Here is a 13941-nt window from a genome sequence, read left to right as displayed (position 1 = left end):
CAAAACAATGTTAAGGGTGCTATCATATAATAGGTTACCTTAAACTTGAACCTGTCTTTGTATTTTGGTCCAGGTTTTAATCAGTCTCCTTTGTTGGTGCTCCAAGGCTTCTATTGAAATATGGCACTTCATATTATGTTCCTAAGAGATCCTCCTGGGATCATAAGTGAGAGGGAGACCAGTAAATTGGATGAATCCAATCATTCCAATTTGTTAAAAGCCTGATACATTGTTAGCAGAACAATAAGTCATAATTTAGGAGGCCAGAGGCAGGCTCGGCTTTCATTCGCTAAGTGTGCTCCAGTTTCTTTTCAAGGACTCATGCAATCTCTTGTCATTACAAAATTAATAACCCAAAGCAAGGAAAAACAGTGACTCAGTAGAGGTGAAGGATGCAAAAGCCCAGTCCTCACAGTATGTGTCCAGACTTCTCACATGATCAATTGCAGTGTGCTTTTTTCATTTAATCTGATCATTTGAATGATCTCTCCTTTTTCTGCCCTTCCTCACCACTATTCTTATCATCTTTGATCTTAAAAATCATGTTTTTGTGTTTCCCCTTTTAACAGCACACCAGCTGCTGTTCTCTTCCTTATCAGATAATACATCGTTTCAAAAATTGTTTTTGCTTCCAGCATAAACTATGAGATAGTCCATCCTTTTCACAGCAGCCTATCTTTTTTGTTAGCAGTTTTCAATGATTCTTCCCTTGAGGGACTGTTTCCCTCAGATAAAGTGAAAATGTGTGGATCAATAAGAGTTTGCTCTGTTTTTTGTGACCTGAGGCTGATATTCTTGGTGTTTTTTTTTCCTTTTAGGTGCGTCTTGAGTGGCCCACAGACCTGGCAGTGAGTCCCATGGATAATTCCCTATATGTTCTGGACAACAACGTAGTACTCCAGATCTCAGAAAACCATCAAGTCCGTATCGTAGCAGGCCGACCGATGCACTGCCAAGTGCCTGGGATTGACCATTTCCTCATGAGCAAAGTGGCCATTCATGCCACCCTGGAGTCCGCCAATGCCCTAGCTGTGTCCCACAATGGCATTTTGTACATTGCTGAGTCAGATGAAAAGAAAATAAACAGAGTACGACAGGTGTCCACCAATGGAGAGATCTCCTTGGTTGCAGGGGCACCAAGTGGCTGTGACTGCAAGAATGACGCCAACTGTGATTGTTACTCTGGAGATGAAGGCTATGCCAAGGATGCTAAGCTAAATGCGCCCTCTTCTCTGGCAGTATGTCCAGATGGAGAGCTTTATGTTGCAGATCTCGGAAACATTCGTATCCGCTATGTGCGCAAAAACAAGCCCTATCTGAATCCCCTCAGCATGTATGAGGTGTCCTCTCCCATTAATGATGAACTCTATCTGTTTGACTCTAACGGCAGCCACATTTTCACACAAAGTCTGACTACAGGAGACCACCTCTACAATCTGACTTACACAGGAGCAGGAGATCTGACCAGCATTACTGATAAGAACAAAAACACAGTAATCATCCGACGAGACACGACAGGATTGCCTCTGTGGCTGATGGTCCCCGATGGACAGACATTCTGGTTCACCATTGGCACCAACAATGCCCTTAAAACCGTTGCCGCCCAGGGTCAAGAACTAGCTGTAATGACCTACCATGGAAGCTCAGGACTTCTAGCAACTAAGACGAATGAAAATGGATGGACAACCTTCTTTGAGTAAGTAATATTAAGAAACATTTGCAAAGCACGTTTATAATCCTTCCACCCAGAGTCTGGATCAGAGCTGATTATAGATTACCGCTTCTCCCCAGAGAGCAACTAAATAGATCTGTTAAATCTCTTAAATCCAATATACAGTTTTCAAGTTCTTCCTGGCATATCTGAATTCCAAGCTCTGTATCTGTGGTATCGCTAAATGCTAAGATGCTTAAGGGAGTGAATGTTTAGAGTTGAAGACATCTTTGACATCTGGGTTTAGTATTTTGCCACACGAGCTACCTCCTTATACCTTGATGTCTATGTCACTCAGAATACAAGACTTGTTGAAGTATGGGTGTAATCCTATTTGCTGTTATCATACCAAATAGGATTATTGGATGATATGTTACTCATCTGCACCTTTGCTTGCAGTGACAGCCTATAGACCATAGCTTGTTTGGAGTGGTGAGGGACAGCAACAACACATATCTGCTGGCAAGCACATTTCGCCCGTAGGACTGCGACAAGGCTTGGCAATATAAGCATAATAGAATAGCCAGAGGTAGCAATTGATTGAGGCAAACCACACATTGTGAAAGAACAATTGAAAACACCCCCACATGCTGCAGCATTGGAGCGTAGGATTTCATGTTCTTGTGACTTCAACGGAGCAATCTGTCCCTTAGCTTAACACAGTGTATCAAGGGATACTGTGTTAACTGGATGTCATTCCAAAAAGTGTGATTAAGCAGATTGGCTGGTCAGACATCTGTTACACCTCACTGGAGGAATATAACACTCTGACACATAATCAGATGCTCTGTTTAATCTGAGCAGACATTTATCACCTGTGTTTGATTTGGTTGTCAAACGAGATGGTTGCATAGGCTTTTCTCAAGGTAGAGTGAATTGCCTACGGCTTCAACAAATCCAGTGGGTTGTTGGAATTCTGAATTATGTCTCTTTGACTTTCTGTAAAATTGCTGCTTGTAAAATTAGGATTGAGAATTCTCTTTCCTATTAAGTAAAGAAAAGACAGATATTATAGCACCAGTGAAAGATGGAAACACAAGCAATACTGTAAATGTTCAGGAAATCCTTAATTCTCACCTAAATGTAAAAAACCCAGACAATAAGCACAGCATTTCCAGGATGTTTTAGTTACACATTTATTATTTCATAACATTAGAGTTCATGTGTAAGAAATGGGGATACTGTGGCGTGTGCAGATATAATTCAAGAATTCGATCATTGTTTATGTATACTAAATCATCATCAGCTTGAGTGATAATGTATGCAAACATACAAATGTATCAAATAGATTTTTAGTGTAATGAACTGTTTGAGAGTTGATTACATCTGATAAAACACAAAAAAAATCAATACCTCAGTTTGTTGTTTTTAATTAAAAATGTTTGTAATCATTCACTAAACAACAGAATCTTTGAGGTTGATGAAGTGCTCTGCTTTTAGCATCACACATTTCCACTCTAAGTTGACAAACAGTGGTATGGAATTGCCAACAACTAGGCAATTTAAAAGTTGGTGAAACTCTGTTGATGACAACAGCAAAACTTCTGACTGATGAGAGAGCTACACTGTATCTATCAAATGTCATAAATGGGACAAATTGTGCAAATAGTGTTTCCCTTAAATGAATACAATTCAGGAGGCCGGTTTCCCACCATTTCCTGCAGGAATTATTACAGAGAGTTATTATTATTATTAGTTAGAAATATATATATTGTTGATAACACTAATACAGTAGAATTAAATACTGCATATTAGCATATTTACACTGTATGATTACACTCAGGTTTCATACCACGGTATACCTATATAAATTATATGTACAATAGAGATAAAATAAAGAAAAGAAATTATTTCATTTCATGTTTTTCCATTTCAATTTAAACAATGACTTCATATTAACCTACAAGCAAGTCACATCATCCAATGTTTAATTTAGACCCAATAAAGAGTGTTTGTATTTCTTGAATAATTAGCTTTGAAGGTCACTCCATCACCTGAGGGTCAGAACCATAATTTGCTGCTGTCAGAATTGAAAAGGGAACCTCCATTTATCACTCCTCGACGAAGTGCGCAGCTAAAAAATTTTACGCATATTAATTAATTTGTTCTCATGTCGTCTATCATATAGATCGAAATTAACTTGTATGAATGCAGAAACAACACAAAGGAATCACTAGAGAGCAAAAGACATCTGCTACCCAGCCTTGCTGTTTTAACCCTTGGCAGCATCATCTGACATTTAATGTTTATGCAGATGCTCTGCTAACTTCTAAATGTTTTTTGTTGTACTGATAAGTGCTTATGCTTAAGGGTTAGAGTAAATCTTTTAAATCATGTTGCAGTCTGGAGGATTCCTAATATTTCTCTTATCGTCCAATTAACAGGGCAGTAATTCATTTAGTAACAAATGTGCTTAAGCCTCTGGGTTCCAGCAAATGTTACTTTGTAGATTAAATACATCAATAATAATGGCTAAATCATGTCAAACAACTGTAAAGTTGAAGCAAAGACTTGGCTGTTGCCTTTATATCATCTCCACAGTCACCAGTCACATTTTTCTGAAACTCTGAGGCAGCAAGAGGAAGTGGAAATATGAGAATAACTCACAAAACTGAGGTTAGGTATGCTGGAGGGGACACTGATGCGAAGTGTCTGGCCTATTGTTGGGCCCCAGCGTGAAAGGTCATAGAGCTAGCATGTGACACAGAGGTGATGCGATCCAAACAGACTCCTGGCCATTCAGGGGGAAAGCAGTCCTCTCCTTCTGCTGAGCACCCTGCCCCCGCATGCCCCCCTTGTCCACAGAAAGCAAGCTAATAGGCAGCTGAGTTGAAGCAGGGAAGAGCCATTAGAGCTCAGCGGTGAAGCCCAAGGAATGGCGCTAGCTCAAAGCCCTAATTGAGACGGAGAGAGTTTGGGTCAGTGATCAAGCTGGGGCATGCAGCGTCACTATAGAATGAGATTTCTGTCTTGTGGACTCTGTCTTTTGTGCAGAGGTGAAGGCAAACAGGAACAGTCTCTTTGTCCAGTGAATTGAACAGTTAAAAGTGGTACTGTGCAGATAGCGTGTAACTTCTAGTGCTTTCATTGCAAAATCTTTGACTGTATTATGAACACGAGGGGAATGTTTTTGTGATAAAATGTGAGCAGTATCAAAAGAAATCAAATGCTTAGATATAAATTACTCTGCTATTTAGTATTTCCTGAAGTGAAAAGGTTGAAATGTATCTATGAATCCTAGTCTCTAGTACAGTTGAGATCAGATAACATTTATCTCTGGGAGATGATTCCTCTCCCACTCTTCCTTTCCATATTGGATATTTGAGATGGCAGCGCTGAGGAAATATCCGTAAACCAGCACCCGCCATCTCATTTATTAGAGGCTTTATTATGGCAGGCAGCAACATTGTAGAGGGCTTTCCAATCTGTATTCAGCACGCAGATAAAAGTCTTCATCCTAAGTAATGTACCGTTCACTCACTCCCATTCTGGAACACTGGCAATCGGAAAGATTTCAAATTGTTCTATGCTGATGTGCTCTCTGAGCGAAATGAAACAATCTGGCCACTCATGTTCCTGTATGTGATGAACTGACTGATTTGTAGGCTAGGGAGATGCTGCATCTCTCCAAGGATTCGCACCTCAGTGCTCCTATTTCATAGACTGTATAATGAGATTAGGTGATATCACTAATCTTTTAAGCTAATAAGCAGTTTTCCAAATGCGAAAAGGTGTGAGCTTACTCGTCTTGGCCATGACAGTTTTTCCGTGTCAATAGTTGTGTTTTGTTTTTTTTTCCATTGTGTGCCTCTGCCCTTAAGTCCCAAACTGAGGCACATTTATATTAATGTCACATTGTCATACTGTTGGAAGAGCTAGAAAACTCCAGACTTATTGAACTTGTTGGTGTACCCAAGTAGTTCGTGAAGTACTACTACTGCAGCAGCAGTGATCAAAGCTGATAGTTCTGAGATTTATTACCTTAGGCTGCCAACATCGATGGATTTGCTGCTGTTTTTACTGCCTGTGCCAACACATTTCCACAATTTGTGACACCAAGAGGGAAATATCGGACTCTACAAATACTCCCAATACCTACTTATAATTACCACCAGAACGGTTTATCCTCGACAGCAACTCATAATTACAGTGAATCTGAGATGACAGTGCAACTTATTAGTCGTATTTATGCACCTACATGCATTAATGCATACCTGACCTGCATTTATGATTATGTTTGCTTCCTTATGATTCAACAAATCTCAACAAGGCTCAGTAAATTTTTCTTGCCTCAACACTGTTTATGATTCAGCTGTAGTTATTGTTTACACGCAGTTTAAGATGACATGCCCCTCTTTGCCTTTTTTGAGTCACATCAATGTATTTCTTTGTAGGTATGACAGTTACGGCCGTCTGACTAACGTCACTTACCCCACGGGCCGAGTGAGCAGCTATCGTACAGACGCCGACAGCTCAGTCCGCATCCAGACAGAGGGCTCCAACAAAGAGGATATCACCGTCACCACCAACCTGTCAGCCTCTGGCACCTTCTACACCCTCATGCAGGGTGAGTGTCTTTTACTGAAGCTCACAAGTGGAGCATGTGATTTTTAAGGTATTTTGTGTCCATGCAGTGCCAAAAGCTTTAACTTCACTTCAACAACAAAATATTTTTTGTTAATGGTACTTACCTGCTGTATAAATGTATGACCACCTTCTGTTAATATCATAAATAGGATCTGCATTTTGCAAACTTTCATTTTTATTTGTTTACAACCTTAATTCCAAGAAAGTTGGGACGCTGTGTAAAACGCAAGTCACAGAATGTGATAATTTGCTAATCAGTAAACAGTACCAAGACAATATATTTAATGTTGTACATCATCAACTTCATTCATTTATATATATATATATATATATATGCTTATTCTGAAGTTGATGCTAGCAACACATTTCAAACAAATTGGGACAGGGGCAACAAAAGACTGGGAAAGTTGTTGAACGCTCCAAAAAACCAATGTTTGGAACATTCCACAGGTAAACGGGTTAATTGGTAACAGGTGAAAGGGGCATCCTCGAAAGGCTTAGTTATCAAAAGCAAGGATGGGGCTCACTTGTGAAACACATGACTGTATAAAGGGTATTACTACATGTGCTCAGGAACACAATGTCCCAACATTTTCTGGAATTGGGGTTGTAGACATTAAACTTGTAGAAGGGATCCTCAAGTATTCTCATAGGCTTAAAGACACATTTTCTGACAGAGACCTCTATTTGATGAGACTTTAACTAAGGGACTGCCTTAGGTTCACAGTTTTGCTATTTATGAACAATTTGATTGCCTGTGAAGTGTACGTGTGGAAATCACAATTCTGAAAGTTAAACAATATATTTTTTTGTGTCCTTCTACTTCTGGTAGCTGTGTTGTAGGGGCCAGTAGCTCCTTGTGGGATGTTCTGAGACAAACTAGTGTTAGGTATGGGACCAGACAATAAGTGATCCAAAGATCTCTGGCAAGATCTCTGGGCTCAGCCTGAAGGAGTCAGAGCTGCAGCAATTATTCAATTAATTGAGTAGACGATTGGAAGAAAATTAATTACAACATTTGCTAGTTCCAGCTTCTTAAATATAAGGATTTGCACTTTCTTTGTCATTTATGACAGTAAATTAAGAGTCTTTGGATTTTGGACCATTGGTTGGACAAAAGAAGCATTTTGAAGATTTCACTTTGGGCTCTGGAAAATTGAGATGAGCATTTTTCACTTTTTGACATTTTATAGACTGAACAATTAATTTATTAATAGTGAATAATAATCACCAGATGTATCATTAAGGACAATAATTGTTAGTTGTTGCCCTAGAAGGAGTAATGTGGACTGTTGCCATGTGAGCTAACCAACAGTTTTCACAGGACTTCTTTGTTGATAGTTCCTATGAAAACTGTTAGTAGTGAAGTACCTTTCGTACTCTACTGAGGTGGAGGCTAATGTTTGAGCTGAAGATATCATAAAAAACCTGGGAAAATAAAACCAAAACTTTATCTAGGGGTTAATTAAATATTAGGTTTTATGATTTATGGTGAGCCGACCTTTAAAAGAAGATGTAATGTCTCACTCCTTGAGTACAGAGCTTACTCACAGGAGTATTTATTGGTCCTCTGTTGTTTTAATAAATTGTGTTGTGCAACTCCGATTTACCACAATGGAAGCATATATTGAGTTTCTGTCAGAAAACATCATTTATAAAGCACGATGCTGGTGGCTATACGAGATCCTCCAGGTTTAGGAAATGAGTGAGAAAGATGAAAGCAGAGGGCAGACTGATGTCGTGGCTTCATCCACTTGATTTGTCTCACACATTTTGGCATTCTTATATCCTGTTTAGTACCTGACCAATTGCTTCATTGATTACCCGTTGATAGCTTTGAACTTTCTGGACCTACATCCATTTTTAAAAGACAGCCCTCCTACACCCCAGAATTAAATGCATCCTTCGCCCTGGCCCTCCTGACTCACTACAAAGCTGTGTCTGAAATAGAAGATGACAATCTCTGGTTACTCACTGTTGCTCAATGGACTGTTCACCTCCATGTTGTGACCTTGTCTTAGACATCTGCTTGTGAGAAGCGTGGCGCCAGGAACTCTGCTGTTAATTAATTCACTATTGTCTGCTTTGTAAGCTTGCAACTGGGTGATCACATAACACATGAATGCACCACCTTCAAGATACCTTTCTGGTCATCTGTTGTGTTTGTCTTCAACACACCTCAGGGTTGTTCATCATGTTGTCGTTATGTGAAGCTGATACCTTTAAGATTCAAGCAAGATTTATTGTAATTGTCTTTCAAATTGTAGTTCAACTCCAATCAGACGTCTTCAAGAGATAGTAAAAGATATCAAATATCACCAAAAATACACAAGTCCAATTTAAATACATTTTATACCTTCTGTGAGTTGAAAAACAATTCAAGTCATGAAATAGAGATGCAAGTGTGATATAGTAGGTGTGGATTACATACTTACTTACCTCTATAAAGCCAAAAGCCTAATGACTGAGTAAGGCATCATCCTTATTTGTAACCGATAACTGAAAATGATGGTCAGGTGCAGTGTTCCATCATTCGTTTTGTTTTAAGCAGACTACAACCTCCTTTACTGTCGGTCCAAGGCAGATACCTCCCCTGGTATGCATACATCACCATGAACTCCCCAATTCAGCAATATTTTCATCTTCATCTGATCTCGGAGGCGTCCTTTAGGTAGGGTCTGCCCCAGAGGCTTTTGGTCAACCCCTGAAGTGTCTGTATGATGGAGAGACATAACGGTCAGTGCGAGGTCAGCCCTGCCTCCTCTGCCCATATCTCTTGTCTGTGCAAAAGAAAAAGGATACAAAACTCTCAAACAAAATTTTCTCACACGATTTTTATTGTTGTTCTCTGTGCGAATAAAGAAATCTTCACAGCCACCTTACCATGGCATGTTAACATGAGGAAATTACAGTGTATGTTTTGATTTTTTTTCTGTTAAATGAAGTCAATTCATGAACGTAGTGTTTGACAAGCCATTAATTTTCAACTGTTCTTAATGAGAATAATAATAATCCTGGTGCCTGTCAGTCTACTGACAGGAGGCGAGAAGGAGGCATTCTCTGATGAATGTACATGAGATGCTCAGTGGAAACATTAGTCACTGGTCTGGAGCTGGTACACAGGCTGTCGTCACCTAGGGACAGTAACAGACAGGCTCAGATTTATCCCTTGTGAATGTGTGTGTGTGTGTGTGTGTGTGTGTGTGTGTGTGTGTGTGTGTGTGTGTGTGTGTGTGTGTGTGTGTGTGTGTGTGTGTGTGTGTGTGTGTGTGTGTGTGTGTGTGTGTATGTGTGTGTGTGCGTGTGTGTGTGCGTGTGTGTGTTCACCCCGCCTTCTCTGTGGCCACAGGCAAGCTAGCAGCTTTGATAGTTTTCATTCCCCTGTATCCTCGAGGCTGCTGCAACAGCTGTAAAACTTTACTTTACTGGCGCTGTGAAACCTCTCGCTATTGATCTTTGTTGTCACAGACCCAACATTATCGCAGGGGTTCAGTTAAATACTGCTGCTAAAGGCTTTCTTTTTGCTGAGCAGCCATTTTAGGTCATTATGTTTGTGTTTCACTGAGATGAATACTAGATTAAGTCCTCTTACATCAGCTACAAGAAGCCCTGATTGTTTCTCTTATTCTAATCCTAATCATAACCGTTTCCTCCTATGCCCTCTCTACACCCTCAGATCAAGTCCGGAACAGCTATTTTATTGGTCTGGATGGCTCGCTGCGGCTAGTCTTGGCCAATGGTATGGAGGTGTCCCTGCACACCGAGCCCCACCTACTGGCCGGCACAGTCATCCCCACAGTCAGCAAGAGGAACGTAACCCTGGCCATCGATAATGGCCTTAACTTGGTGGAGTGGAGACAGAGGAAGGAGCAGGCTCGTGGCCAGGTCACTGTGTATGGACGCAGGTTAAGGGTAAGCATGCCACATTGTTAAAAGTGACTGGTACTTATACAGACTCACAAAGGAGCGAATGTTAAAGGAAGGACGGGTGTGAGGAGAATTTCTATCTTGTTAAAAATGGCATTGAATTTCAGCTACCTCTTTTATATGACTGCACTCACTCAGCAATTTAGCCTTGACTGACAGACTTCTGCATTCCTCAGTGTGAGTTTGAGGTGCAGGCTAACAGATAGCAGCCCTGTTCGGTGGGAGACTCTTACAGGGCTACATTCAGACCAGCAGTAGCACTGTGTCAACAAAACGCCAAAAGCTTGGATCCCTCCATTTGCAGAGTAGTGTCCAAGGCGGACATTTAGGGGAAAAAAATCAATTTAACCTGGCTGAACCTTTGTAGTGTCACCTGGTAACTCACTGTACAGACCAGTAACTTAATGCACCCTTTCTTGTAGAATACCTTTTAACATGAATGACATAAAGTACTGTGTGCATAAAAATAAAACTAAGATAGAAATTGTGCCTCATATTATTGTGCAGTGTATTTGTATCTGATAGGCCTTCAGACTCATGGATGTGTTGGTCAGATTCAACTTTGTGTATCATATGCATTGTTCTCACCTCTATCTATAGCAGCATGCCAACACCAACACAACCAAAGTCTAGTTTTGGATATGCAGGTTTTTTTAAACGCAGGTTAATCTGCTAAAATCAGGCAACTGACTGACTGGCTACATCCACAAGACTATAAAGCTTGTTTTAAAAGTCTTAATCCATAACATTCTGAATTAGACACATCGTTTTTTCCGAAGCTGATGATTAGAAGTAGCTAAGGAGCTAGACATCTCTCTTCTGTCTCATCTTGAGATGTTGAGAGTCAGAAATGCACAGTACCAACCAGGCCACTGACAAGGGTAGTAACACAGAAGCCACTGACAACATAACAGTGTCTTGTACTTCATTGTTACTTTCAAACTCAGAGCCAACTGAACAACATTTGAGAGCTGAGAACAGAAAGAGAACGGATATGGATTAACAAGTATTAATTAACAAGTCAGTTGTCTTAACTTCAGCGCTGGAGTTGAATAACACCAGTAACTACTGCAGAGTCATTTGATGCGGGAGTGATAGCCGATTAAAAACAAAAGCCAGATGTTAGTGGGTTAACCTAACCTTGCAAAAATGACACGGTTACACACAGATTATCAACAGGTCCTTTTTCATAATGAGATAAACACAGAATGTTTGACCATAAAGCATCTAGAATGACCCAGTGGAAATTGCCATTAACACAGGGAGCATCTATAAAAAATGTGTCCTGATTGATTGGCTTGCACTGTTTTTGTCTTGGCTTTGCAAGGCAAATAACAACTTTGGTTAAGTTGTCTTCCACATTCTCTGGGAGGCGACACAGCTAATAGGGAGGTGCCACTTTGTCTGTCATTGGCTGTTCATTTAATGGCCCTGTTGTCCCTCTGGAAGTGAAAGCTTCTAATGTATGTTACAGACAATGGCCCCAGGGGTGAGATAGGAAATGGGAGCAGCCTAATGGCAAGAACAGAGGGGATGAACAGAGCTGGAATCATTGAGCGACCTTGAGTGGCATGTCAAGTGATATTACGTGGGTGGTTGGATGAGTGTGTGGCAGTGAGGAGGAGGGGGCGTCTCGAATATAGAACAGTGGGATGCATGAGAAACGAAGCAAGACAACTGTGTGGCTCTGACGTCACGTGTCTTTCTTGTGCTCGGAATTAGCGAAGATGCAAAAGTGTATGGGTTGTTGCCGTTTGTGTTTCTGTCAGTGTTTATTTTGTGGACATGACACGCGCATGTGTTTGTTGTATTGTGCTGCTCGTGTCCTAAGGTTTAACGGATCACTGCTTTACCCAATTCACGGTGACACGTGCCACTTGGGCTCGCCCCCTTCCAGCCGCACACATCGTGTATGATTTATGTTTTTATGATTTATGCTGCAGAGCAACAGTAACTGTTTCTTTCTAAAGCCTCCTTTTAGACCGAGTAGTGTGCAGATGTACATTAATGAGAGAATGCTTTTGGTTGCCACTCTGCCATAGCAAGAATCTTCAACAACTTCAGTGTGTAATTAAAAAAAGAGACAAAACAAAATCTCTATATTAGCATTTTAGTATCATCATAGTGTCTTGTAATGTAGGGCTGTTTGTTCAAAAGAGGCAACACTTAAAAAGATAGAATTTGTTTTCTTTGATTGCAGTGTGAGAATAAACATGACTGATGTTATTGAAGAAAACAGAGTAATAGTTGAATTAATCATGAGAGCCGATGAAAGGCATTTCACTTGTGAACTGACTGATTGAGATTGTTATTTGACACAGAAGTCATTGATAATGATTGAGAGATCAGATGTTGTGATGTTTTATGTCGAGGACAGTTTAAAAATGTAACATTGAAGGTCTAATGTACTGTTACAGTCTCTGTTCTGTCTCTACACATCTCTTCTTCTTCTACACATCTTTGAGAATTCCCTTTTAGAGGCAATGTCCAATTTAAAATAATTCCTCTTGAGTGGGTTTCCATTCTCATGGGATCTTGGGATCTCTGCTGTAAGAGGTTTTTTCCACCTTGTTGAGTCTTTGGCGAACCAGATCCTGGCATGAGGAACTTTCTCTCTCACTTATACCTTATTGCCTGTTGGGAGCAATCTCAATACAATCTTTTTGGACAGACAGCAGCACCTCTGCTGCCTGTGAAAGACTCTGAGTCCAGTGTTTAAGACAGGGCCAGAGCAGGAGCGGTCTCAGTTCCAGTTATTTACTGTATCTGTAAAAATCTAGGTAGTTTAACAAATCACTGTCAAAATGCTGTAGTAATTTCGCTTTTGTTAGTGAGGTCTGACACTTTTTATGACAGTAAGTGAAAGTAAAGACAAAACAACAAATGTCGACCCCCTATTCTTGTTTCTAGATTGGAGGACCCCTACCATCAGTCTTGTGGCTCAAATTGCTTGTGTTGCTCCAAACCTTCATTGAATCGTGGTCCTAATGAATCTGTTGCTTTTAGTGCAAAGTAATCCTTTCAATTAGGTATCAGTGACATTAATTGCCTCTGGTGTAATTGTCCCTTCACAGATGAGAGACCTAAGCATGCTTTTCTCAATGTGAGATTGAAAAAGTGAGGCTTCTCAGCAAGCCCCCCTGCGACCTGCTCTGTGGAATGTGTCTGGAAAGTAGCCAGAAGCAGCTTTCTGAGCTATGATGTTTTTAAGCCTTGCCAAGCGTTTTAACAAGCTAAATGGTTGCATATCTGAAGAGCAACTATGTACATCAATGAGAAAAAAAAAACATGTTAAATAATACAGAAACAGGGGGGCATACTTTTAATTACGTCAGGGATAATGCCTGGTGAGGTGTCCATTATCAGGAATTTATGGTCAACGTGGAGTCTTTTGGATGGTTGCCGCCATGGAGTCCATTCATTTTCAATAATGGACACCTCGAAGAGCATTATCCCACTTATACCATGGTCACTTGTCAAAAGAAAACAAAAAAAACATTAATTTATATTTTCATGAGTTGTGCGATCAGATTCTAAAGTCGCCTGAGGGTTTGACTAATCTGAACGTTATCTCTACTCCAGAAAATAGGACAAACCTTAGATAGGACTCTGCAACAGGAGATATTTCTAGTTCGCTCAGCTCATACAAACCTTTGGCGATCAGCCATTAGCCTAGAAGCAAACGTTAGATTGGCAAGTTTCAAAATCACATTGAC

At 40.3% G+C, this 13941-nt stretch overlaps 1 protein-coding gene across 6 annotated transcripts in view; it reads left to right on the top strand.

The window, feature by feature from the left end:
• tenm4 (teneurin transmembrane protein 4) overlaps positions 1–13941 on the top strand; it is a 122617-nt gene that overhangs the window by 95996 nt on the left and 12680 nt on the right. For all 6 annotated transcript variants that reach the window (XM_073487177.1, XM_073487167.1, XM_073487142.1 and 3 more), the window contains 3 exons: positions 819–1696; positions 6106–6278; positions 9975–10210. In XM_073487177.1, coding sequence (XP_073343278.1) covers positions 819–1696; positions 6106–6278; positions 9975–10210 — 1287 coding nt within the window. The remainder of the gene's footprint in view (positions 1–818; positions 1697–6105; positions 6279–9974; positions 10211–13941) is intronic.

The sequence above is a fragment of the Pagrus major genome, chromosome 2 (genome assembly GCF_040436345.1).
Source record: "Pagrus major chromosome 2, Pma_NU_1.0".
Taxonomy (NCBI): domain Eukaryota; kingdom Metazoa; phylum Chordata; class Actinopteri; order Spariformes; family Sparidae; genus Pagrus; species Pagrus major.
The sequence above is the reverse complement of the archived record's forward strand: the minus strand, read 5'-3'. Positions and strand labels throughout refer to the sequence as shown.